Source organism: Eschrichtius robustus, chromosome 3 (assembly GCF_028021215.1).
Source record: "Eschrichtius robustus isolate mEscRob2 chromosome 3, mEscRob2.pri, whole genome shotgun sequence".
Classification (NCBI taxonomy): domain Eukaryota; kingdom Metazoa; phylum Chordata; class Mammalia; order Artiodactyla; family Eschrichtiidae; genus Eschrichtius; species Eschrichtius robustus.
Window position 1 is genome coordinate 20,389,702 of NC_090826.1, and position 26,254 is coordinate 20,415,955.

The 26,254-nt window shown below is 53.4% G+C and overlaps 1 protein-coding gene across 2 annotated transcripts in view; it reads left to right on the top strand.

The window, feature by feature from the left end:
• The window catches only part of MAN1C1 (mannosidase alpha class 1C member 1), a 131,895-nt gene extending 116,250 nt beyond the window's left edge, over window positions 1–15,645 (top strand). The window contains exons 8-12 of one of the 2 annotated variants that reach the window (XM_068539193.1): window positions 4,076–4,191; window positions 9,743–9,962; window positions 12,490–12,662; window positions 13,796–13,911; window positions 14,886–15,645. In XM_068539193.1, the coding sequence (XP_068395294.1) occupies window positions 4,076–4,191; window positions 9,743–9,962; window positions 12,490–12,662; window positions 13,796–13,911; window positions 14,886–15,006 (746 nt within the window). In that variant the 3' untranslated portion in view covers window positions 15,007–15,645. Of the gene's footprint in view, window positions 1–4,075; window positions 4,192–9,742; window positions 9,963–10,927; window positions 11,083–12,489; window positions 12,663–13,795; window positions 13,912–14,885 lie in introns of those variants that run through there. The other variant, XM_068539194.1, reaches the window with a different exon arrangement.
• Window positions 15,646–26,254: the final 10,609 nt, after the last annotated feature.

Sequence of the window (26,254 nt, forward strand, 5' to 3'; positions counted from 1 at the left end):
ATTGTTATGGCATTAGCAAGGGCTCAGCGACAAAGTAGACCTGAGTCTAATTACTGCATGCCTGCGGGGAATTCACTTCATCCCTTTGAGCTTTGGTTTCCTCTCCTGCAAAATAGGAGAAGAGCCGGAGATGTGTTCTTTGTGCACCGTGGAGGGGCGTGGGAGCAATGGTCAGAAGCTGCAGGAAACAGACCTCAGTTCATCTTCCAAAGATGACGTGGGTTGTCCCAAAAGGTCATGAGCGCCCATCACCAAAAGTATGCAAGCAGGGCCTGGAGGGCCAGCTGGCCAGCCAGCAGGGATATTGTGAGGAAACTGCAGAGGCCTGTTCTTCCATCCCAGAGCCTCCATGACCCACATCCAGGAGACCCAGAAAATTCGACCCCAGAATTTTCCTTGGTGATGACCTCACTCCCAAGGAGCCTCCTGCAAAAACCACTTATAGAAATGCAAAGTATTTTTAACCAAAACACACTGCCAAATTCAAAAGTGCCCGGAGAAAATGAAGGTTTGAATTACAGATTATGGCCATGGAAAGAGAGAGTTCAATAACCGTTACTGCCTTTAATTGCAAGGCCTGACTGGGTAAAGAGATAAACTAAGCATCTGCCCGCCTTAGCTGCTCCAGGACAATGCAGCAAAACCCATAAAAAGAAGGAGAGGGGTGTGGCTTCCCAGCCTGAACAGCTACCTTGGCAAATTGCAGGGGAGCCACCCGCCTCTTCCCCTGCCCCGCTGAGAAGCATAATTTTCTTTTCAGGCTGCACCTGGGGTCGCAAGGCTTGGCAGAGTCAGTCACATATGGAAAACTGTCTCATATTAATAAAATATGAATCCAAGGCCTGCCAAATTTCAGAGGGAAGGTTATAAAGAAAGCCCTGATCATCGGGGTGCCTGCTTTCCTCCTCCCCTGGCTTTGGCGCCTGGGGTCATCCCAGGTTTCCTGTGGTTTTCGTTGGGTGTTTTGGTCTGTTTTTGTCTTTTTAGTTTTTTTTGTTTTTGTTCTTGTTTTTTGATGATTGTGTAATTTTCCAGCAAATGATAACATTCCAACTTGCATAAGCTAAGTTCACATTCTTTTCTCTCCTTGAATCCTCTGCATAGCCCATTTGCAACCAGAGAAATTGCAGCTTAAAGAGACAAAGGGCTAATTAGGGCTGCATCCCAGTCCCAGACCTCTGCTCTTGCCTGCTCCCCACTCCTGCCTGAAGCTGAGCTTCAGGGTAGCAGGGGAGGCTAAGACCCTCCTGCCGCTAGGACTTCACAGCCAGGATAGGTCCAGCAGGCTCCTGCTGGCACCAAGCACAGAAGAGACCAGTCCTAGCAGAGCCGCTGAGAGCTCGAAGAGCTGCCAGCCCTTTGGCCTGGCCCCTGGGGTGGCTTGTCCTCCTTGTGCACTGCCTGAATCCCACACTTTCCTCAGTGGGAGGGAAGTGGCAAGTCCAGGTTCTCTCCCGTGGCCGTGGGAGTGTGAGCTGCCCGCCAGCTCCAGCCCGGCCACCTCCCCCAGCTTCATGCTACTTTCCCGCCGGCAATTCCCAGGCGTATAGGGTGGCTGCCTCCTGCTGCCAAGTGTGATGGGAGCGTTGTTGACACGATCAGGAAGCAGCAGAACCCATCTCTGCTCACGCACACCAACTCTCCCTTCTACAGTTTACAGATCAGGAGATAGGCCCAGGGACGTCTGGCTTGCCCTGAGCTAATGGTGGATCCACGTCTCTAATTCCCACTCCTGCACTTCTCCCCACGCGCCCCTCGGTGCGGGGAAGACACCCCACCTGTGCACTGCAGCTGAGGCCCCAGGAGACTATACACATATCCCCAAGAGGGTGTCCTATCTCAAACACCCGTGGAACTCCTGCTGACCTGGCTCCCCTCTCCCGCGCACACCCGCCAGGTGAAGCCCTTGACCTTGTCCCTCACACACTCTGCAATCACATGGTGAAGTCCAGTCTCTTTGGCTTTGACATTCAAGGCTCTTCCGAGCACAGCCCCCACCTGCCTGCCTTTCTCTCATTCAGGGCTTACTGGGCATCTGGAGTGTGCCACACAGGTATTGGGCATAGATGCGAGTCATACAGGGTCCCTCCCCACACAGCCCACAGCCTAGCAGGGGAGGTAGACCCACGAACAGGTACCGATGACACAGCGCTGGGAGCAGCCGAGGGCAAGGCTTGCACCTAGCAAAGGTGGGACGGCTGCACCAAACACTTCCCGCAGGAGGGCGCTGGGCCAGAGGGTGCAGGTGCCTTATTTCCCTCACTCCTCACAGTCACCCTGCGGGGACCTCAGTGTTATGGGGACACGGAGGGAAGCCCTTCCGAGCTGAGATGAAGCAGTGAGGGGGCGTCAGCCCGACAAGGTGGGGCAGGGTATTCCTGGCAGAGGGGTCATCACAAGTGAGACAGAGTGGGCAGGGGGCTAGCAGTGTTTGGGGTGGCGGAGGAACCGTGAGAGGAGGCAAGCCCAGGAGACGAGCGTGGAGGTGCCCGTGCCCCCAGCTGAGGGCCGTGAGCGGGGGCCCCTTCTGTGCAGGCTGACCCGGTCTGACTTCCGGCCTCCCCACCCCTGCCTTGCACAGACCTCGTGCCCCGGCCGTGGACACGCCATCCACATGCCGGGCCTGGCACAGCCCTGCCCTCCCTCTGGGCTTGCCCAGCTGTGTCCTCCCCCTGGGAACAGGGGCAAGGGGGACGCCGTGCTGTTTCCGTCTTTTCAGGTAACAAAGTCCAGCCCACGCTGGCCCCCTCCCACGCCTCCCTAAGCCTCAGGCTTTACCTGGTCTGTTCCCATTTTCACAAGTGCTTCTTCCGTTCCTGAACCCTTGCTGGGCCAGGGTTTGTTTACGGAGGGGGCTGGAGGGGGCCCCTGTTTACTGTGGGGGCCTCCTGTCAGCCCTCTTTCCTGGTTCCCAGTTGTCTGACCCTCCGATTTTTGATCTGACCCTCCCTCTTCACACTTGCCCTTTCTTTCTCTCTGCGTCTTTGTTTTCATTCTCTGGTTAACTGTGTAAAGCTGCAGAAAGTGAGAGCTCTACCAGCTCGGTGGCTTTGGCCGAGCTATTTAGGCTCACTCTCAGTTTTCCCATCTGGGAAATGGGGTTCGTAGTGCTTACCTTACAGGGTTCTTGGGAAGATTGTTAAAAATGATACAGTAAAGCTCCCGGCCCACAGTAGACCCTCGATAAAGGGTAGCTGTTGCTGTATTCCCTATTTCTTTCTCTCTCCCCCCACCTACTTTCCCTCCCCTCTCTTTTTCTAACCCCTCTTTCTCCAGAGGAGCTGAAAATCCTCTTCCCATTCCCCCCACCCCGCCTTCATCCACCCCCTTCCCTTCTTCACTGTCTTGCTGCTTAACAGGGAACCGCAGTTTTCTCCTTGTTTTATCTGTTAAATGCCTTTATGTTTCCCTGTTGTTAATTGTGAGTGAAGCATTGCCGTGTCTTGCTTCTGTAATTAAGTGCTCCTCTGTCAGCCATCCCTCTCCTGGGGTAGCCCTGGGTGGAGACACCTGCCCGTTCAGCCACACCTGGAGTTCCTGCTCCACCAGGGCGGACGGAGGGGTCCTCAAACCCGGTTTTCCTTCTCTCTGCTCCTTTGAACCCCATATATCCCAATTTGCTAAATTTAAACTCGGCTTTCCCAGAACAGCTTTGTGCTCTGACCAACTAAATTAAGCCCCTCATTGCTCCTTTCCGTGGCCTTTTATGAACCTGCCCAGCATTAATTACCATGTTTGTCACCGGGTAATAAAAATCTCTGAACTCCCTGCCACCAGATTATCTTTTTCAAGAAATGCAACTCATTTACAGTTAATAACCAGAGGCCCAGCCCCGTCCTCCACCTGCAAAAGCAACATGATGACATAACTTATAGCAGCCGAAGGAGCCCCTGCATTTCCATGAGGGACAATGGTGCTCAAGCTGGCTCTGGTTCCCCCGGTCGCAGGCCATGCCTTCCTCCCAGCCCCCATTCTGTTGGGGGCTCCGAGGCTGCGGATTAAATGCTCACTCCCCACCGAGTCGCGGCGTTCTCGGCAGGTGGAGGTAATGCTCCTGTCCTCTCTCCCCTCACAGACCATGTCTCGGTTGGAGGACTCGGGGACAGTTTTTACGAATATTTGATCAAATCCTGGCTGATGTCGGCCAAGACAGATATGGAGGCTAAAGATATGTACTACGAAGCCTTGGAGGTAAGACAGGCGCCTGATTCTTCATGAGTGGTCAGTCACTCGCCACCAGTTCCCACGCGGGTCCCTGAGAGCCGGGGGGCTTGCTCCCCACCCCACCCCTCCGGTGAGCTGGCCAGAGGGAGGACAAGACAGTCCCCTCCCCAGCCTGTTGCTTGACTCTCAAACACCTTGACATCAGGGCCGTGTGAGCATCCTCATGTCACAAATGCAAAACCCAAGCTCAAGGAGGTGAAGTCATTTGTCCGAGGTCTCACAGGAAGCAGCAGGCAGTCTGATTCAGAAACCATAGCGTCTGTGTTTCTGTTGATGTGTCAGAGCCCAGAACACAGCCAGACTAGGAGCCCCCAAGTGAGGTTGCCAAAACAAGACCCTCGGCCATCTTCCTGTGGAACCAGAGGTGACATACTTAGCACATCCCAGCTGGGAGGGGCCTCCCTCAGTGGAGTATCCGCTTCTCTTCCTTCTCTTTATGTGGATGGAAACCAAGGCCCAGAGAGGGGAAGGCACTTGCTCAAAGCCACACAGCGCAGAACTGGCAGAGCTGGAGCTAGAGCCAGGTCTCCAAAGCCAGCTGCCAGGTTCTCCCCACTGTCCCTCAGCTCTGCTGGTCTGTCCACAGGGCATGGAGTGAACAGGGATGCTAAGCTCGGATGGGTCCCTCCAAAGAGGCGGAGACTGTAGGACAGAGGGGGAGTCGGTTAGCCTGGGATCTTGGGAAGGGGATTAAGGAATCCCAGCAGCCCCATCGATAGATACCTTTGAGACCAACTAAAGAAAAGGCACTGGGCAGGCTCCGGGCCTCAGTTTCCTCATCAAGTACGTTGAGCAGGTTGGATCTATTCTGCTGCCACCGTGGTCTAAGCTAACTGGATTCCTTGCTCCACCCCTCCCCACTCTAAGTCAGTTCTTCCACAGCAGCCAGAATAGCTGTAAATGCATGTCCCTCCGCTCATGACTCCCTTAGCGCTCGGCTCGAATAAACCAGACTCCTCACCTTTGCCCACAGTCCCTGATCTGGGACTGCCAGTCACTCTGAACTCTCTCCCCTTTGCCCTCTGAGCTCTCGTCCCCAACCTTCCTCAGATACACCAGACTCGTTCCCACCTCAGGGCTTTTGTACCTGCTGTCCCTTCTACCTGGAATATCATCCAGGTGGCTGGGTCCTGCTTATTGGTCAACTCAAATGCCACTGAATTAGCCTTCCCCAGCTTCTCTCTCTCTCACATACCTGAGGCTTATTATTATTAGTCATCTTCACCTTTATCAGCATCTAAAATGATCACATGTGTGTATTTGTTTACTTGTTATATTGTCTATCTTCCTGAGCTGTCTAGAGCAAGGATCTTGTCTACTCATTCGCTGTATACTTCACCCCCAAAACAGTGCTTGGTACCTGGGAGGCATACAATCACTATTTTGTGAACAAATAAATGGATGAGGGGAAGGCAGGAAGGAAGGGAGGGAGGGAGGGAGAGGGGAAGGAAAGATGAGTGGGTGGGTGGACAGATGGATGATTGAATGGATGGCTGGGTGGGTGGAAGGATGGATGGGTAGGTGGATATGGGTGGATAGGTGGGTAGATATGGGTGGATGGATGGGTGTGGGCAGCAGACTGGATGGATGAATGATATCTAGCTACACTCTGATCACATGAATCCGGCCAGGAATGGTAGTCCTTAAAGGAAGCACATTGGAACAGGCCTCCAGAGTCGTGGATCCTTTAAACTGTGGGCTCAGTGATGAGTTTTCCCTGCCCAGCTCCCTGGCACCAAGACCTGAGTCATGAAGCAGGTCCCAGGACTCCGGTCCCAGCTCAGTCTGGCTCAGCCCCGTCCACTCCAGGCTTCTGAGCTGAGCTTCCACTGCAGCCTGCGGCTCCTGTCAAGGATTAGGGGTCAGGTTCAGCGGTGGCCAGGTGTGCTGCCTGGAGAGGCCCTTTCTGCCCTTTCTGCCTTCCTTGCAGAGTAAACATAAAGTTCACGAGCAGCCCAGATCCCAGACCTCAGGGCACACTGTAGTCGAGACTTCAAGGAAAGAAACGGCCATAAATTATTTAAGCAAACGGGGAGTTTTATAGAAGTACTTGATTGAACAGGCTAGAACTCAGCTTTGCTCCCACATTTGATCTCCCCAGTGAAGAGCCTGCAGTGTCTCTGACCCTGGGTAAAGGCTGGGCCTCTGGCGAGTTTGGGGCTTTGAAGAACGTTCTGGTGGTTGTCAGCCTTGTTGGCATGTTAAAAATCACCTGGGGAGCTGTAAAACCCCAATGCCCAGGCTGCACCCCAACAAGGTGACATCAGAACCTCTGGGCTGGGGCCCAGGCAATAGCCTTGAAAGCTGCCCTGGGGGCTCCAGTATGTGGGTTAGACCAGTATCCAGCTAGGGTGGGTGTGAGGGCTTCAGACAGATCAGCTGGGCACACCCCGGGGTCTCAGAGGAGGGGCAGCAAGAAGAACAGGGAGCTTCCGTCCCTGCGGCCTCCTCCAGGCAGGTGCACTGGGTGCCTGGCCTTATTTAGCCCCTTCTTACAGATGATGAAACTGAGGCTCGGAAAGGCCCAAGGTCACCCAGCAACATGGCAGAGCCAGGACGCAAACACGGGTCTCGCTGACTCCGGATCCAGGGCCCCAGCCTTTACTCACCAGCTGCCGAATTGCAGGGGAGCCTGGCTGGCCTGAAGGCCCTCTCAGAAGTGCGCAGATGGGGTGCCCTCCAGGAGGTAGAGGAAGGAACCGTCAGTGCCAGGCGCTTAGCCAGCATCTTTGAGTAGCTTCATAACCATCCCAGGAATTATTATTCCCATTTTACAGATGAGGAAAGGGAGTCTTCAGCAAAGGGAAGTAACTTGCCCAAAGTCACCCAACTCTCAAAGTGCAGAGCTGGGATTTAAACTCAGCTCTTTACTATGTCTCTTGCTATGATTTTAGCCTTTTTACCAGTCGGTTGCCCGACTGTGCTGTCTTGTGTTTTGCTGAGGGTTTTAGAAAGGCTTGGGGTTTTTATTTTTTACCTTTGCATTTGCTTGTCTAAATTATATCCTCAAAGAGAGACTGGCCTATCATTTCCTCTTTAGCACAATTACTTAGCTTGGGGTTAACCCCAAATAAAAATAACCAGTGGGAGACAGTCTTGAAGGTACAGATTTCCAGCTACAGTGTGAAGCTTCCTGGGATCTCCCCGGATGTCTGCGTCCTCTCCCCAGTGCTGGCAGTGATAACTGAACCAGGTTTCTGTGCCCGGGACTAGCCCTGCCACCCCTCCCGCACCAGCACCCTTAGCGACGCAGAGCAGCTGCTGTGGACCCAGCTCTGCCCAGGAGCCAGGGCCTGGCCCGGACACGGCAGCTCTCCAGGCTGCCTCAGTGCTCCTCCCCACGGGGAGCAGGTGCCCTGGCGCTCCAGTCGCTTCATCAAAGCTTCCCCATCTGCTGCTCAGTGAGGGTCCTGCAGGCAGCCCACCAGCCTGGGCCTTACAGCAGAGGGCAAAGGACAAGACAGATCGAGGAACGAATGTTGTTTGAGCACCTGCCACATGCCAGGCACTGGCTGGAGGATGGTAGTGGTGGCTTCTGCCGTCACCTGGCACTCAGAGTCCTGGGAGAAAGGCAGACGTTCCACAGAAATGTATACAAATAGGCGCACACACGTGGGAATAGCACCTCGTAGAAAGATAACAGGGTAGTAGCACAATGGGGCCACAGTGGTTTAGACTCTGGGGTATTCTCACTAAGGAAGAGGCATCCTGGAGGGGCCCAAACGCAGAGCTAGAGGTAGCAGAGCTGGAATGGGAGCTTGGGGGAGAAGCAGTGGTTGCAACAAAGCCCCGAGGCAGGAAGAAAAGGTCTTCGTGGAGGTCACCAGCGCAGAAACCTTCTCTGGCCTCACTCCACAAAGTAGGACCCCCTCCCCGAGCCTTTTTCTGCCTCATCCCCTTAATTTGTTTCATTCAGAATGTTGATCACAAATTGGGATTCTTGGGTGTATTTGCTTTTGTTGGGACGTCTCTGTGCCCATGGGTGAGCTCCCTGAGTCCAGGTCCAGACCCGTCTTCAGGGCTGTATTCCCTGCACGGAGCACAGTGCTGGCACCGAGAGGCGCTCGCGAAATGTTCACTGGGGGAGGGGGGCACAGGAATGAAATGAGGCCCACCGGCGTGGCTGGAGCGGGGACGGGGGCGGGGGCAGACTGGAGAGGAATCATAATAGCCAGCACTTATTGAGGCCTCTCTGTGTGAAGAAACATGCTAAGCTCTGCAGACACATCCTGTTGAATCCTCACAACCCTGTGAAGTGGTTCATGCTCTCATCCCCATATTATACATGAGGAAATTGAGGCACAGAGAGAACATAGAACCTGAGCAATGTCACACAGCTCGGAACTGGTGGAGGTGGGGTTAGAACCAGAGTCTACACCCGGGAGCCATGTCCGTGGCATCAGGTTAAACCTCAGGGTGTAGATCAGGGAGTCTCGGAGGCCCCGCTGGACTTTCGTCTGAGGGCACTTGGAAACCATGGGAGGGCATTAAACAGGCCCAAGACACAGTCACGTCCACTACATACAGAGTGCACCCCACCGCCCGCCCCAGAGAATAGATGGGAGGGCAAGAGTGGAGGCAGAGGCCTGGCCAGGGCCCCAGAGGCTCCGCCCTGGACTAGGACCCATCGAGTCCAGCCTTGCAGCTGTGTGGGTGGCTGCCACCATCACCTCAGTCTCCAGGGCTCCCAAGGGACTAACGGCAGGCAGTCAGGGGCACGATGGCCTGACACCTACACCCCGCAACATCCTGGGAGTCTCTCCCAACAGGATCACCTCTTGGGGGACCAGGGGAGGGCTCTGAAAGCCCCTTGCCACCAAAAGGAGCAGCCATTGGGTAATGGAAGGAGCCGGGCTTGGGCACCTGGGGGTCCTTGTCCTGATCGTGGTGTGGTGGGTGACCTGGGACACGCCACTCAACCCCTGTGTCTAGAGAGGGCACTACAGCCCATGTGCCTGCCTTTTGTGAGCATTAAATGAGGAAGCCTGTGATAAGGGCCTGTAGAGGGCAGCTGTTACTGTCTGTGGTCCTTTTTGAGAATCTGATCAAATATTACCGACCCTCTTCCCATGAAAATGCCCTAAAGTGTCACATACAATTTTAGGGGCATTCTGGACCCCCTCCAGCCCATCCACAGGCCAACTGGGCTTCAGGTTAAGATTCCCTAACAGAGGATATAGTGGAGATTGATAATAATTTTTAAAGATTTTTTTTCCAAAAATATTTTGAATGTAGAAGTTTTAAAAGTCTGTGTAAGAGACTGGCCCTGGGGAGCTGCCTTGTGTCCAAGCCCCCCAGCAAGCACCAGGCCTCAGCTGGGTGAGTGGCAGAACCTCCCACCAACCCCATCAGGGACCGCCCCCAGCCAAGGTCAGCAGGCCTCCTTTGTCTGGGATGGAGGGCTCGACAGAGCTGCACTTGCTGCCGTCTCCAAAATGTTCATTTTCCATCCTCTCCCTTCCCTTCTCTGTACCCTCCCATGCCCTTCCTCCCTGCCCAATTCCCACCTTGCTCCCAGGCAATAGAGACCCACTTGCTGAATGTCTCTCCGGGGGGGCTGACCTACATTGCTGAGTGGCGAGGGGGGATTCTGGACCACAAGATGGGGCACCTGGCCTGTTTCTCCGGGGGCATGATCGCCCTCGGCGCTGAGGATGCCAAGGAAGAAAAGAGGGCCCACTACCGAGAGCTCGCAGCCCAGATCACCAAGACGTGCCACGAATCGTACGCCCGCTCAGGTAACCCTGCAAGGGGAAGGGGCAGCAGGAAAGACTGAGGCTAGACACTGGGAAGAACTGGAAAGACCAGGAGAGTGGCAGCGAGTGAAGGGAACACATGGACTTAGGGAAGCCTCACCTTGGAGGTTACCCGGAATTTGAATGAGGGGTGTGCTATCCACGCACAGAGATTGTGCCCTCAGTTAAAGGGAACACGGTGCTGTGTTAGCACTTTGTGTGTGCCGGGTGTCGTTCAGCACTTGACATACATCATCGCTGACCCTCACAACACAGATGAGGAAACTGAGGCTCAGAGATGACCCGGCCATGTTCCCATGTGAGGGGCTCAGAGCAGAGGGTCCTCCAGCCCCTGAGGCAGAAACATTGGCTTCCTGAGCCTTTAGCAAATTCCTTCTCCCTGCGCCCCTACCCGTAAACGTACCTCTGCCTTTCCTCCCTGGAACCCTCCCATTCAGAGGGTCTCACCACCTCCTGGCACCACCCCATAATCACCCTCTGATCCAAGACCCCCGGAAAGCTTGAGAGCTTCTGCACCACCCCTGCCAGCACTCACCGCAGAACTGTCAAACAGTAGACTCAGAAACCACATGAGAGAATGTGAACCCAGCTCCTCATTTTACACGCGGGGAAACTGAGTCAGCCCAGAGCGGGGAACTGGCTTAGCCAAAGCCACACGGTGTATGAGTAGCTAAGCCGGGGCTAGAACCCAGGTCTCCTGATGCCCAGCCCCACCTTCTGTGCTGCCTTTCTAAACAACGCCCCTCAGAAAAAGCCCCGGGCCCCCCGTGACCCCAGAAGGGGCCCACCACTCTGAGTTGTAAACCCAGCCTTGGTTGGAGGAGAGGACCTAAGATCTGCAGTAAAAGATCCTGGCTCAAGTGCCACTCTGCCGCTCAGCAGCTGGTGGCCTCTGTTTTCTCATCTGTTCAATGGGAACAATAACACAGGTCTCCTGGGCCCCACAGGAAGTACTTGGCCCACGCCTTCAGCCAGCAGCATGGGAGACGTGTGTTAGCAGTCCACCGAAAACATGTCTGTGAGTGCGCCAGTGGAATCCAGCGCTCCTGGAGCTGTTTTCAGGAAGCCAGCAATTCGCAGTGGGTCCTTAAAACTGGTCTTCAATTCCCTTCAAAGAGCTATCTCTGCCAGCACCATAAACAAATAGGAAATCTCGGGAATAATAAGAAGCTTGCTATTGGTCGGGAACAATCAGCCCAGACCATAAAAGACAGTCCGCTTAATAGAGCACGTTGTTACAACCAGCCCGGCTCGTCCATGGATAGCTGCAGCAGTCGCTCTTGCCCTCACCCCATTAGCAGCTTGGCGAAACGGCTGTGTTCTGATGGCCAAGAGCAGCTGTGCCATCTGAGAGGCTCAGAGGAGCCAGGATCTGCCTAATTCCTCTTCCATGAAGCCCTCCATGAATGAGTAGCATGTCCTGCAAAGCTCCAATCTGTCTCTGAGAAAAAGCAGCCCAGGGCCTCTTGGGGTCCTGAGCCCTAGTGGGAGGTGGGGGGCCCACATTAGGACCAGAGCTGGGCCCTCCGCTGACCTGACAGGATATGCAGGCATTAAAGGGAGGATGATCTGACCCACGTACCCTAAATTTTGGCCCTAGAGAGTCAGACCCAGGGGAGAAAGAGAGAGAGGACAGCCTGGGGAAAGGGCATCAGACAGATCCAGGGTCACATCCCAGCTCGGCCACAACTTGCTGTGTTACCTTGGACAAATTACATAGCCTCTCTGATCCTCAGTTTCCATATGCACGAGAAGCAGATAATAGTACCTGCCTTACCAAAACAGCATTTTTTAAGGATTGAAATAAATGTATGTAAAGCACCCAGCACAGCCCTTGAACTCATAAATGGTGGTTGCAGTGGTGGTTATAATGGTGGTCATCCAGAAAACAGGAACAGCAACAAACTGACCAAAGCCAAACAATGACAACAAAACCCAGACCTCATCAGGCCTTCTTTATTCAGCTCCCTCTGCCTGAATGTGTGCCTTCTGGGCAAATCTTCCCTCATCTCCACCTCAGCAGTCTCCCAAACTGTCAGCTCTGGAAGGCTGGTTCTGGGAAGTGTCAAAAGCAGTTCCCAGAGAAAGGGGGTCTGTGGAGAAGCATCATTGCATATTAGCAAATTAAAGGGTCTGGTAAGTCCTGTAGACAGGAGGCTTTCACTTTGTTTAACCCACTGTTCCCCAGATGTGCTTAAACCTACAACCCTTTCTTGGCTGAGCACTGGGTAACATCCTGCAGGCTAATGTCTCAAAATACACAGTTGAGGAGCACCACCCAAACTTTTGTCTCCCCGGACTGCTGGGAAGTTCATTTGGATTCTCAGGGTCTAAACTGCAAAAGTTTCGAAGCCTAAGGGTGTTGCTTTGGCCAGCCCATGCCAGCCCATCACCAGCCGGCCCCGGCCAGGGCTACCACGCCACTTCCGTCTCTCCTGGGGCACTGGGATCCTGAAGAGCAGGAGGTGGGAGGTCTGACCCAGGCCCCCCCGGTTGGTCATTCCTGCAGATACCAAACTGGGGCCCGAAGCCTTCTGGTTTAACTCAGGCAGAGAGGCCGTGGCCACGCAGACGAGCGAGAGCTACTACATCCTGCGGCCCGAGGTGGTGGAGAGTTACATGTACCTGTGGCGGCAGACCCACGACCCCATCTACAGGGAGTGGGGCTGGGAAGTGGTGATGGTGAGTGGCGGGGCGCAGGGGGAGGGTGGTGAACTGGTGGCAGGTGCCCTTGAGAATTCACAGTCAGGGTCCAAACCCAAGAGGAGGGGCAAGCCAGGCTGGCATCTGGCTAAAGTTGAGAGTGCAAAAAGGGTCAAGGTTTGGTTGCAGAGCCAAGAGTCCCCGGCCGGGCAGGAGCAGGCCAGGAACTTGTGAAGAGTGTTCTGAGTGCCCAATAATGTCAGCAAACTGAGAGGGGCGAACGCAGGGCAGCAGTCAGAGGTGGCCCAGCACACGCGTGGTCACTGCTCTCTGACGCTGAAGCCTGGACAGGTGACTTTAGATTTCTCCTCTCAAACAGGAACGGGCTGCCAGCTCACCTACCTCCCTCCTCTCCCCGAAGCTGGCCCAGCCCTGGGCAGCCCCCTCTCTGGGCTCTGCTCCCCCAATCCCCTTCCTCCTTTGGGGCAGGTATCAAAGGCAGGGGTGGGGATTCCAGAAGGTTCTTGGATGGATGCCAAGCCTTCTCTGCTGTTCTCCCCTGGGCCCACTGCTCTTGGAGGCGCAGACTTGGTGGGGAGAGCCACACTCCCAGAGCACATGCTCAGCTGGGGCGTGGGCCCTGCTCAGGCTCCCTGACATGCTTCATTGGCCAGAGTCCCCCTGCTTTCCTGAAGACCCTGGTTCTTGACCTATGAAAGCCAAGTGTTTTGTGCTCCTGGGCCCCACCCACAGACCCTCAGTGGGTAAAACTTGCATTTCTGTACAAAAGGCAGGCACAGCCTCTGGCCCAGGGACTACATCTCTACAGGGAATCCCTGGGGCGTGCCGAGTCCAGTCCCCAAATCCCAGCCCCTTCCCTGACCTCTGTCCACCACTGTGGGTGAGTCTGTCAGGTCAGTCTAGTTCCCCGAGAGGCAGAGAACCTTCCTCTAAGTTCACACCAGGTGAAGCGCTCAGGCCGGGCAGGGACTAAGTTCTCCGCGTGGGCCCAGGGAGCGTGGTGATGGCAGGAATTCGGCCTGCTGCTCCCACCAATGCTGGGGTCCCCAGCCAAGGGGTGGGAGGGCCTGCCTGTTCGAGAGCTGGGCAGGCGTGAATCTTGAGGGGGGCCTCTCCTCTCCCCACACCAAGGCTGCCTTCCTTTCCTTCAGGCCTTGGAGAAATACTGTCGGACGGAAGCCGGGTTCTCTGGGATCCAAGACGTATACAGTAAGGTTCCCGACCACGACAACAAGCAGCAGACTTTCTTTCTAGCGGAGACACTGAAGTGAGTTGGGGGCTCGGCCGGTGTTCTTCCCAGAGGGCAACTCGGGCTTTTCTTAGGGAAGGGGGAGGGGGCAGAGGGGAGGGGGAGGGGCAGCAGTCCCTTCCTTCACCGTCAGTCAAGTTCTGCTGTCCCAGGAGGGGGGCCCAAGAGGGATGGAGGCTTGGGATCCAGGGGCGGGCCTTGGGCCAGGCCAGTTTCTCCATGTAGAGTGAGGCTGGGCTGGACTCCACCCCCCTAAGCATTAGCTATGTGAGAAGTTAACTTCTTTAACCTGTCTCCTCAAGTTACTTAAGTTCTCTGAAACTGTGCCCTTCTGTGAAATGGGCAGAATAATAACCATGATGGTGTCAATCCCGGTCACTGCTGCAGTTCTGCTGCTGCGCTGTTCCCCTCCTTTCTTGGGGCGAAAGTTGGCCTCCTCGTTTCCTCGCTGTTCCCTAAAGCAGTCCCCTTGTGCTTTAGCTCTTTAGGATGGATTGGATGGTCTGTTCCTTCCATTAAAAATCCCCATGGCTTGGAAACCTGCAGTTCTGGAGTCACGACTCCCTGTGCGTTTTAGCGCCCGGACATCTACTTGAGTGTCGAGTCTCCTGGTACACAAGGAAGCAGGCCGAGTCCTGGGGTATCCCTCAGGCCTCCCTGCAAAAAAAAAGAGAATCTAGGCCATACGGGGTCCTAAGAGGGCCAGGTGGGGAAAGCACCTGAGGGAAGCTGGCTGCGGGGGGAGGTACAGAGCGGGGGCTGGGGCAGAGCCAGGATTAACCGGCTCTGTGTGACCTAAAGCTCAGTGCTCCCCTCCGCGTCCACAGCTCCTCCCGGGGACGAGGCCTCCGGGCACATTTGGGGTCTCCGACCTCCCTGCGCCCTTGGGCACAGGCCTGTCACAGAGGCCCCTGAGATTCCTTCCCAGTGGGTGCCCCCTTCCCCAGAGCGCTGACAGCCTGTGTCTGGCTCCCCTCCCTGCCGGGGCACAGGTATCTCTATCTTCTGTTCTCTGAAGATGACATGCTCTCCCTGGAAGACTGGGTGTTCAACACGGAGGCCCACCCGCTCCCCGTGAGCCACTCGGACGGCTCCGGCAGGGGCGGGGCCTGACTCCCACCCGTCGCCCTGCCGCTCTGGGCCCACCTCTGCGGGATCTGGGGCTGTTCTCAAACGGATTGGAGATGTGGGCCCCTGCCTGGCGGGCCCGGCAGATGTGTTGGACGAGCAACTTCTTTTCCTCTGTGAGGAGACAGGACTCGGAGACACAGCGATGGCACACCGGGCCCAGACGTTCCTTTCCACGGAGAATTTCTGTGAAACCTGCTCACTTGCCATTCCAGGGCCAAAGCACCGGAGGTTTGCATTGCAGCCTCGTGTATTTGATTCACTTCCTTTCGTTTTGGAGGTTTTTTTGGTTTTTGCTTGATTTTGCCTTTTCTCTACAGTTGTGTTTTCTCACAGATTTTAAATATAGTTTTCAAAATCACGTGCTTTCAAAAATGGTGTCATGCCAATAAACTAAACCTTAAAGTGCACACACACACACAAAATCTTGACCCCATTTTCTATATTTTGAATTCCTTTTGCCCAACGTATACTATATGTTCAACGATGTGTCATTTACCTTATAATTTGAGGAGGGGCTCCCCTTTGATTTGGGCCTAAGTGTTACGAATCACTAGTGCTGTTTTCATTATTGTAATGGAAAAATCTGTAAAGTTACAATAAAGGAGTTTATTGAATAAGAAATACAGTTGGGTTCATCGCACATCAGTGACTCCTGGGGAAACCATTGCAATGCTATCATCAGAAGGAATAATCAAGCAGCAGTTGATTTAAGGTATAAAGATGCCAACTTCTATTACCTTCCCTTGAATTGGTCCTAATATATTCAGGAAGGGTGAGGGCAACCCTTTAAATGAAGTTGGATATTTATACTTACATCAACGCTTGGAAGAGGCCCAGAGAGGAGCAGCAACTTGCCTGAGGTCCCACAGCCAGTAAAGGCAGAGGTGAAACCCCTAGGGTTTGCTCACCACCCCAGTCCAGGGTTCATCTATTCCATCATTCAGCAGGTACTTGGTGAGTGCCTGCAGGGGACCGGACATGGGGACGCAGCTGTGAGCGGGACAGTCATAAGCCCCGCCCTCAGGGAGCATACAGCCAAGCAGGGACACACAGACCGTGAAGGAGAATGACTGCAAGTTACATGAAGTGCTCCAAAGGAGACAAGCAGGCTGAGGCACTAACGTCTGGACCTACCTTAGAGGGTCAAGGAGAGCCTCTCTGAGCAGATGACCTTCAAGCTGAGACCTGGAAGGTAAGACTATCCCACAGATCCACTCTGCTCCTGACCGTCACCCCTGGGAGGAGGCCATTCTGCAGGGCAAGGAGGTCAGGCCCCAACACTGAGGAGAGAGCTTCCCCTCCCTCACCCTCACCCCTTTGCAGCGTGTCCACACAGCTGAGTTCACAGGACGATCCCGAGTCCTTCCCCAGGCTCAGCCACTTCATTTTGGCTGTTAGTGAACTTGAGCAGCCCCTGGGGTGCTGGGGCCCTGGGCCAGGTGACCTGGCTTTAAACCCTCACTGTGGGAACCAGGGCAGGTCACCTGTCTCTCTGAGCCGCTCTTTTCCATCAGGCAGAGAGCAGACCCTCCACCTCGCAAGGTTCTCATAAGTGGGATGCCGCTGGCGCCCTGGAGCTGTGGGAAGTGCTGCTTCCTTGTTCTGGAGACTCAGATGCTTCCGGCATGTTCTTAAGCAGTAGTTAGAGCTACAGGGAAGCTGTGGCTATAGCAGGAGCCCGGGCATTTGGTAAATAAGTTGCTGCCTGAACCCAGAAAATCACTTCACTCTTGACAGGCACCAAGATGGTGTGGCTCCAGTGACCTGCTTGGGCCCATTTTTTAAAAAGCAAAACAAAAAATTGATTACACAGATATTATAGAAAGTTTAGAAAGCTTATCTTTATAATAAGCTGAAAGAAAAATCATTCACTTTCCTACCCTCCAGAATAAACACTGTTACATTTTCTTCTAGATCTTTTTCTATGAAGGTACAGAGTATATTTTGCAAACATGGTGTCATACTGTGGCATCCTGTTTTGTTATAATCTGCTCTGCACCAAATGCTATATTATGAACATCTTTCCACGTCAACATACATTTATCTCATTGCTGTACCTGGTTGTGTAGTATTCCATCATGGCTGTATCACACTTTCTGGATCTGAGCCCCAATTGTTGGGCATTTGGGTTTGTGTCAGTTTGGATTCTTAGCTACAAATAATAGAAACCAACTCTAACTTAAGCAAAAAAAAAAAAAAAAAAAAACAAAGAATTAAAATGCCTTGGAGTGGCTCATGGAATCTCAGGAGAGTGAACAGCTAGACATCAAGAAAGACTAGGAAGAGGATTTGATTTGGCCACGGATCCAGTTTGCAAGAACCAGGAGGCAGCCTCCCCAGGCACCACCACCAGGACGGGTGAATCCAGATGTTCGCTCCAGATGCTACTGTGTCTCTTTTCAAGGACGTGAGCTTCCAAATGGTCTGGCCTGGGTCACGTGCCTCCAGCCAAAGGGAGGGTGAGGCATCTTGACTGACAGGCCCACCGAGACCCCATGTAATGGGCAAAAGGCTGTTCCCTGGAGAAAAAAATGAGGCTTGCTACCAAAATAACAGACCTGCCTGCTGGCAGAGCAAAAACAGCAGGACTGTTCTCAGGCGTGACTTTAAATTTTTTCAGCATTATAAGAGAGTTATGAAAGCACACTGGACCCGTCCCATTTTCCCCGGTCCAACTCCTTGGAGTCAGTTCCTGGAATGTCTCTCCAGGGCAGAGCCACTTAGCAGTTCCCCAAGACCCCAGGCTTCCCCGCTGGGCCTATGTCGCTGTCCCGGCTCCTCCCCACAGCATTCTTGTCTTCTGCGTTATCGCTGGGAGCAAGCTGTAAAAATGAATATTTTAAAATTCATCCTCCAGGAAAGCCCTTGCAGGTGGAGAAATATCATCCTTTTGGTAACTTAACTCCATTCCGGGGATAAAAATAAGTAAGACCCAAGGTAGACTGAGAGGAGAGAGGAATTAAGGGATGAGTCATCCTCACTGAAGGAGGAATCGAAACTCAGGAACCATTCCCAAAGCAGACCCCTCCATCCCCAGCCGGGGTGGGGTGGGGAGGCCAGCGTGCTGCCAGTCTCATTTTAAGCCTCGTCTTTGCCCTTGCTGCACATGGAAGCACCTTTTTCACCTGTTTTCTTCATGGATGGGCTTGATGCTGGTTCCTTCCCAGAAAGCTTCAGTAGCACCTGGCTTTAGGCACTGGGGCCTGCGGGGCATCACGTCCCTGGGAAGGGGGGATACAGCCCTTTGCAAGATGCCTCCCTTTAAAGCACTGTGTGTTTGTTCAGACTGGCTTTATACACTGCATTGTGTCTTTGGCAATTTGCAAAGTTCAAAAGCCAAACGCGCTGGTAAGAAAGGCAAAAATAGAAAATCTGATTTAAAGGCAGCATCCCTGAGATCCAGGTTGTGAGTCTTAGTTCTGTTCTCTGTACTTTGGAGAGGTGACCCCATCATGGTTTAAGAAGGTGCTAGCTGTGGGGAATGGACCAGCTGCGCCATAGGGAGCTAACCTTGGAAGTATGCTGATTGATCACGTGGCACAGAGATGCTCAGCCCTCTGTGACTCATGCTTAATCACACACTACTGGGGGGACAGGTTGCGGATGCTATTTTTTGTATCTAAAAATATCTGATTGGTTTCCTATATTTGGGACAATATTTTGATCCCGCTCAGCCTGTCTCTTAAGTCAGAGCTTCTCAAATTTGAATGTGCACCTGAATCACCTGGGGGGTCTTATTAAAATGCAGGTTCTTGTTCAGTGGGTCTGGCATGGAGTGTTTCTAACAAGCTCCCAGGAGACGCTGCCGCTGCCGGTCCTTGAACCACACTTTGAGTAGCACGGCCTCAGTGAACGGCCACTCCTTTAGTTTCTGCCCTTTATGTGCATCCGTGGAGTTGGTGCTGGGATGGCGTCTATCGGTACCTTGGCTACAGAGGGACCTACCTCAGAACAGGTGTCTATCACCTACGCCGGTGGCTCCCGCTCCTCCAGGACAGTCAAGATAAGACAGGAGCAGGCTCACTGGGGGCTTAGAACAATGCTGTCCAGTAGAACTTTCTGTGATGATGGAAATGTTCAAAAGGGCGACTATTTGAACTGCTGTCCAAAAGGGTGGCCACAGGTGGATATTGAGCATTTAAAATGTGGCAAATGCGACTGAAGAACTAAATTTTTAATTTTATTTCATTTTAGTTAAATTTAAATAGCCACGTGCGGTTACCGGCCGCCATTTGGACAGTGCAGCCTTAGAGCTCAGAGAGCCAGTCCTCCGCTCGCTGACTCCCTGCCCCACTGGAGCCTCCACCACCTGCATCGTTACAGAAAGAATCTTAGCACAAAACCTACTGTTTGGGGACTGGACGATTCCCTTGAACATACATGGTTTTTTGGTTTTTTTTAAAATAAATTTATTTATTTATTTATTTATGGCTGTGTTGGGTCTTCGTTTCTGTGCGAGGGCTTTCTCTAGTTGCGGCAAGTGGGGGCCACTCATCATCGCAGTGCGCGGGCCTCTCACTATCGCGGCCTCTCTTGTTGCGGAGCATAGGCTCCAGACGCGCAGGCTCAGCAATTGTGGCTCATGGGCCTAGTCGCTCCGCGGCATGTGGGATCTTCCCAGACCAGGGCTCGAACCTGTGTCCCCTGCATTGGCAGGCAGATTCTCAACCACTGCGCCACCAGGGAAGCCCCACATGGTTATTTTTATATGCATTCCAGCCTCTGTGTTCTGCAAAAGCCCCTGGTTTTTGCTTTGTTTTGTGTTTCTTCTCACTCACTGTTTATCTGCAGATTGGCCTGCATTCAGTCAGGTTGAAGTTAAGAAAGGCAGAATGGCAGGCCAGGAGAGGAGGAACACAGGCCAAAACCGAATGGACCTGGGTTCAGCTCCACCCTGCCCTTTCTCTGGGCTGTGTGACCTTGGGCAAGCCCCTTAACCTCCCTGAGCCTCTGCTTTTCCATCTGTGGAAAGGGAGGGTGGTTTCAAGGGTGAATTGAGCTCCTTAGTGTAGGAACTCAATACATATAGTGATGATTGTTATTGTTATTATGTGAACACTCTTCTTAAACTATAAACCTTGCGTAAATGTGAGGCAAAACACTGCTGTCAAAAATTATTCTTTTTTTTAACAAAATGCTATGAAACTTGGAGGAAACCACATCAACCAGGCCCAAGAGACAGACCAAACTCTCAAAGCAATAAATCTGAACATTTTCTGTTTTTCGCATAGAACAAGCACATTGCCGTTAGCCCTGAATCTGGAAAATTGGGAAGTTGGGATGAAGATTTGTAGGCTGTCCAAGGGCTTCCAGGGGCCAGCCTGCTTGTGAAGGACGCTCAGGCAGGGGTGGAGGGCTGGAGGAAGATGCTGAGAGCTTGCGCAGGACGCTGGCAGAGTGGTGTCTCTGCTTTGGAGGGTGTTTGAGGTCCTTTTCGTCTTTCCTTTTCATGGAGACCCTGAATCCTTCCTACAACTTTGGAAGGGAGGCTAGGCCTGCAGCTATTTACGGAGGAGGAAACTGATTTGATTAGTCCACCTCTCGTCCCATGGAGAGAGTGGGGAGACAGGCCAGAGCTGCTTATCACTCTCCACGTGGGGATGTCCCCAATCTGGGGGCTGAGATGAGAGCATGCCGAGTAGAGGGAAAGGTTTCACACACACACACTCACATACACACATACGTACGCATGCATTCACATGCATACACACTCACACACATGTACACCCTCACATGCACACACACTCACACATTCACACATATACACATGCACAAACACACAACCACACCCACTCACGTGCACACACATACACACACGCACAAACACACCCCTCGACTTCCCTCTCCTAAGCCTTAGAATTTATTGGCCAACCTGGCAGTCATCAGGGGTTGGCTGTCTCCCGGTGGGAGGGGGTGGTGTGGGGAGATGACCCAGATCGTCCCAGCTCCATCAGGAGCCCCTCACCACCAGTCCCCTGAGACCTGGAAGGTGGGGGGTGGGGGGGGGCAGGGAGGGTGCGGATTCTGCACTGGGCCACAGAATGATTCAGAACTGGACAGTCATTAGATCCGTGGCTCCCAGAGTGCGGAACTGGGTCGCAGCACCAGCAGCACCTGGTAGCTTGTTAGAAATGCAAATTCTCAGGCCCCGCCCCAGACCCACTGAATCAGCAGCTCTGGGGGCGCCCAGCAGTCTGTTTGTAACAAGCCCTCTGGTGACTCTCACTCAGGCAGAGGTGGGAAAACCGATGCTGGCTGACCTCCAAGGCCACCCGACACCCCAGAGCAAAACCTATGCCTGGTCAGTCTCCATCCCATATCACTCCCGCCTCAATTCTGCGTGTGTGGCTTATCAGAGGTTCTGCCAGAAACCAAAGAAGAAGAAGAAGCCTGCCCCCCCTTTGAACAACAGAAACACCCTCCGATCACTTAATTCTCTCCTCAAAAAAACAAATAAAATAAAATTCACAATGAAATCTCTTTGTCACGGAAACTGAAATCCAAGGAAATTGAAGTCCAAACTCCTCCTTCTCCAATTTTTATTCTGCACAGTCTTGACCCGAATAAAAATTCTGCTCTCAGTTTTTTTCCTTAGATGTCAGGCCCTCTCAGATGTTGGGGTTCCTACAGCTGCAGCTGAGGAACCATCTCCTACATCACTGGGGGTGGCCCTGTCACCTCCTCCAATGTTGAATTAACCTGACCCTGAGTTTCTGGAGCATCTTGCTTTTCTGGGGTCACTCAGTAGGACGTGAAGAATCCCAGCAACAGCCAGAGGTTAGAATCTACAAGCAAACTCCACTTTCTCTGGCTGTCATTCCTGCAAAATAATGCTCCAGAGCCCTGCTAATCCAGACCCATGATGCCCTCATCATGCAGGGGCTGGAACAGTGACGGAGAGTCCCAGGTGGAGAAAAGCCTCAGCCCTTCCAGGGGCCAGGTGGTGTAGCCTCGGGGGTCACTTCCTCTAACCTGGAGGAGAAACCCTGTACATGCTTGGCCTCCTCCCAAGGACGGAGGCATTAGGGATACTTCCATCTTCTGCAATTCTTTAGAGAATTTCAACTGTGGCAGTCCTAGGCCTTAGGACCTGCCTGCGACCCTCTCCAGGCACGATTCTGCGTATTTTTAATGACTAGGTACCTTTGCTCCTGGTTGCTGGCGCCCAGTGCTGATTGGAGCGTGGGCTCTGCCCGGGTCACATTCTCCACCCCTCCTATGTGCAGGAGACCCCACGTTTGTAACAGGTCCATTCCCTACCAGGCCATCTGTGCTTTTCTCTCTGCATTTCTCTATCCAGTAAGTTCTTGAGATTGGGTTATGGGGCTCATTGCTGCTGCCCTGGGCACTGTTCTGGAATCCTCCAGGCTTTGTAATTCAACAAGTAACCGTTAACCATCTCTGCTGCGCAATGAGCAAGGTGCTAAAACTGCAGCTGAGAACAAGACAGACAAGGTGGCTCTTTCCACGGGGCTTCCAGGCTAGTGACCGAGATGTAAACATATCTGTAAGGTGAGTGCAGGCGGAGGCCACGGATAGGGGACATGTGAGAGTAACGGGGGGACACAGATGGGGAGGTCGGGGTGCCCCGGGGAGCTGACACGTGTGACAGAGCATCCCAGGCAGAGGTAACAGCGAGTGCAAAGGCTCAGGGGTGGGAAGTTCTAGTGTGTCTGAGGAGCGGGAAGCCAGCAAGCCAGGGGGAGGCGCTGTCCTACCGGCTGGAAGAAGTCGGACAGACGGGGCTCCACCCTGCAGGCCTCTAGAACTGGGCGGAGTTTGATTTTAACCTGAGAGCAGCAAGAAGCTAGGAAGGGTTTGAAGCTGGGGAGTGAGATGACCTACTTTCCATTTTTGAAAGTTTCCTCTCACTTCTGAGTGGAGAGGCCTAAGAATTCTTTTTTTCCTCTTACATCTGTCTCAGTGGAAAACCATTCTTGGGTTCCTAAGTAGAAGCTTCTGGAACCAGTGCCCCCAGGAGCGCAGAGAGAGGCCAGTGCCCTCTGCCATGTGTTCCTGCGGCCCGTCCTCAGCCTCTGGACTCTTCCGGTCTCGGGCCTGGGAGGCTTCAAGCCACCGGAGCCGCCCTTTGACCTTCGTTCCTGCGGCTTCCACTCCACTCCGTTCCCCCCCCCCCCCCCCCCCGCTCCTTTCAAGCAATCCCAGCTGCGTTTCTTAAAAATAGAAGCCTCTTCCTAAGATGGCTCTTCTCCTTCCCTTGTGCATGCGGAACCAAGGCTGTTTGTGGGGTCCAGGGCCTTCCTCTCTTTTCTCTTTGGAACCTTCTGGATTTGTGGCAGGTACGAAGTCAAATTGGGTTCTGGGTCTCAAACATAATACTCTCTCCGCCTTCACCCCCCTCCCCGTGGGGAATGCCGGCCAGGAGACGGCCTGCCATGGGCGTCCCCCACAGGCCTGGATTCCACCCACCTGCCCACGCCATCCCCCCACCCTGCTCTGCCTTAGAGCCCTCCCAGCACTTCCCGGAGGGTCCTGACTCCGCACATTTCCAGGGCTTTCCCTCTGGCACGTGGCTCCCCACCTACAGTCACCATGTGGCCTCCACACCTTCTCTGCCCAACGCTCACCTGCTGGCCAAGGGGTCCACCCTGACTGCTGCCACCCACCGTGGCTTTAAGGGCTCCCGGCTCTCCAGGGAACATCTGACAGTGCTCTCTGAGATCCTGCCTCTGTCTCTGTTAAATCTCTCCAGGATCCCTCCCATTGAGGAACACTTCCAGTGCCTCCAACCCCTTGCTCCCATCTTGCGAGACTGTCAGCCTCCTCTTCCCTTTGCATCTTTGTCTCTGCGCTCACCCTGCCCTTAAGGAAATCCCCCCCTTGCTCCACCTCAATCACCATGTCTTCCTTCATTTTACTTTCATTTTTCTGCTTTAAATCAGTCCTGTTTCTCCTTGAGTTTTTAAATGAAACTTTTTTTAAAAAAACTTTTTTTTGGGGGGTGGTAATTTCTTATTTTTTATTTAGCCCCCCCCAAACTGAAAATAGAGTGAAAAACAGTTGAAAATTGAAAATTGCCTAATGTCATAGGAATGTTTACTAAAAAAAATAATAATAAAACCTTTTCGATCGAGGTTTAATGTAATCCAGTAACACGTGTAAAGGACAGTAATTTTAAATTCACAGCTCAGGAAATGTTGACCCCTGTACAGCCCTTATGACCACCTCCCCGATCAAGACAGAACATTCCCAGCCCCCCGGAAAACTCCCTCCTGCTGCTTCCTGTCAATACCTGCCATCCCCAGAGTGAATCCTATGCTGACCTCGTCCACCGCTAATTTCAGCACAAAATCTTTTAATTCCCTTCTTGGTCTTTGAATTATAAAAATTCCACTGAGTTTTCCTCTGTCTCAAATTTGTAAGAGACAATGTATAACGATTTATCTCCTATATAATAAGGGCCCTCACACTTTTTGTCTGGCCATCATAAAGCCCTCTTCTATCCTTTGTGGTTAAAACCTCTGAAGTACACAACTAAGATCAGAGCTTATGAAATAAAGCATCCTGGAGGCACCTAAGATATGTCCATCCCTTGTAGGGCGGCCGGCTCATCCCAGCTGGCCTGGGACTTTGCAGCTGTTCATAGTGAGCGACCCTCAGTCCTGGGCAAACCGGGAGGTTGACCCCCAACCCCTGTTCTCTCCGTGGCCACAGTTCAAAACGGACACGAGGAGCAGAGCGTGGGGCTGTTAACTCCGCACCCTCTTCCTGTGCCTGACACTGTTTGAAGGCCCCCAAATGGCAGATTCATTTTCTGTAGCTTGTGTGGAACTTGGCTGTCTTTGCATTTGAAACTCTCAGCTTCCAGTCCTGAATGAGCAACAGGATCGCGGGGAGGGTGGTTTTATAAAAAGGAAAAATTCTTCCGGATTTGGCATTCGATGCTTAGCACTCCAAAAATCCCACAGAGGAAAACTCAGCTAGTGCTCGCTGCAGCCCAGTGATTCTCAACCCTGACTGTGCATCAGAATCGCTGGCGCACTTGGGAGAATGCTCTCCCCACTTCTCCAAACCAGCTGGGGTGCGGGTCGGGCTGGGGCTCTGGTCTCTATTCAAAGGCCCCAGGCGACGCCGGTGGCAGCCAGGCTAGTGATGCTGAGAATAAAGCAGTGCATGTGGGCAGAGTCCCAGGGGCCGGCCCGACCCCAGGAAACAAATCTCTCTCCGCCTGGACAGCATGAGAGTCTAGCCGGAGGCTGTCGTGACCCCTACAATCAATCTATTTTCTGGCTAATCACAGCCCCAGCCCCGCGCCTTTGAGTCCAGCCAAAGCCATTCAGCATTCCAAGGCTCGGCCACATTTGTGGCCACATACAGCTGCTGTGGCCACACAGGCCAAAGGCCTCTTCTCTCTCCTTTGAGATCTCGTTGAATCTGGTGGCTTTAGATGTCATCCAGAGGCTGGGGACGCCCAAGTCTCTAGCCCAGGCACTGCCCCCCTGCAGCTCCGGACTCCCACACACTGCCTCCCTGACAGCTTCAGGCTTTGCTCCACACGGGCAGCTCAGGCATCTCCACACTGCAGCCCCGACCCAGCTCCCCCCGCCCCGCCCGGGCCTCTCAGGCTTCCCCGCCTCGGGAATGGCACCACCATCTACCCGAGCTCAAGCCCAAACCGATGCTTGTCTTTGCTCTCACCGCCCTCCTCTGACCCATCAGCAAGCCCTGTCTCTCATCAGCCGCCGCATCGCTGGCTGCATCCTCCCGCCTCTCTCCAGGAGCCCAGCCCCTGACATCTAAGGGCTGGGAGCTGAACGAGCCTCCTGTCTCCCTCTTTCCACTCTTGCTCCCCTCAGTCTATCCTTTACCCGGAAACCAGAAAGGTCTTTTTAAAAATGCTTTACTGGGGACTTCCCTGGTGGCGCAGTGGCTAAGAATCTGCCTGCCAATGCAGGGGACACGGGTTCGAGCCCTGGTCCGGGAAGATCCCACATGCCGCGGAGCAACTAAGCCCGTGTGCCACAACTACTGAGCCCGCGCACCACAACTACTGAAGCCCACGTGCCTAGAGCCCGTGCTCCACAACAAGAGAAGCCACCGCAGTGAGAAGCATGGGCACCGCAACAAAGGGTAGCCCCCGCTCGCCGCAACCAGAGAAAGCCCACACGCAGCAACGAAGACCCAACGCAGCCAAAAATAAATAAATAAAATAAATAAAAATTTTTAAAATGCTCTATTGGTTTATAATTTATATGCCATAAAATTCACC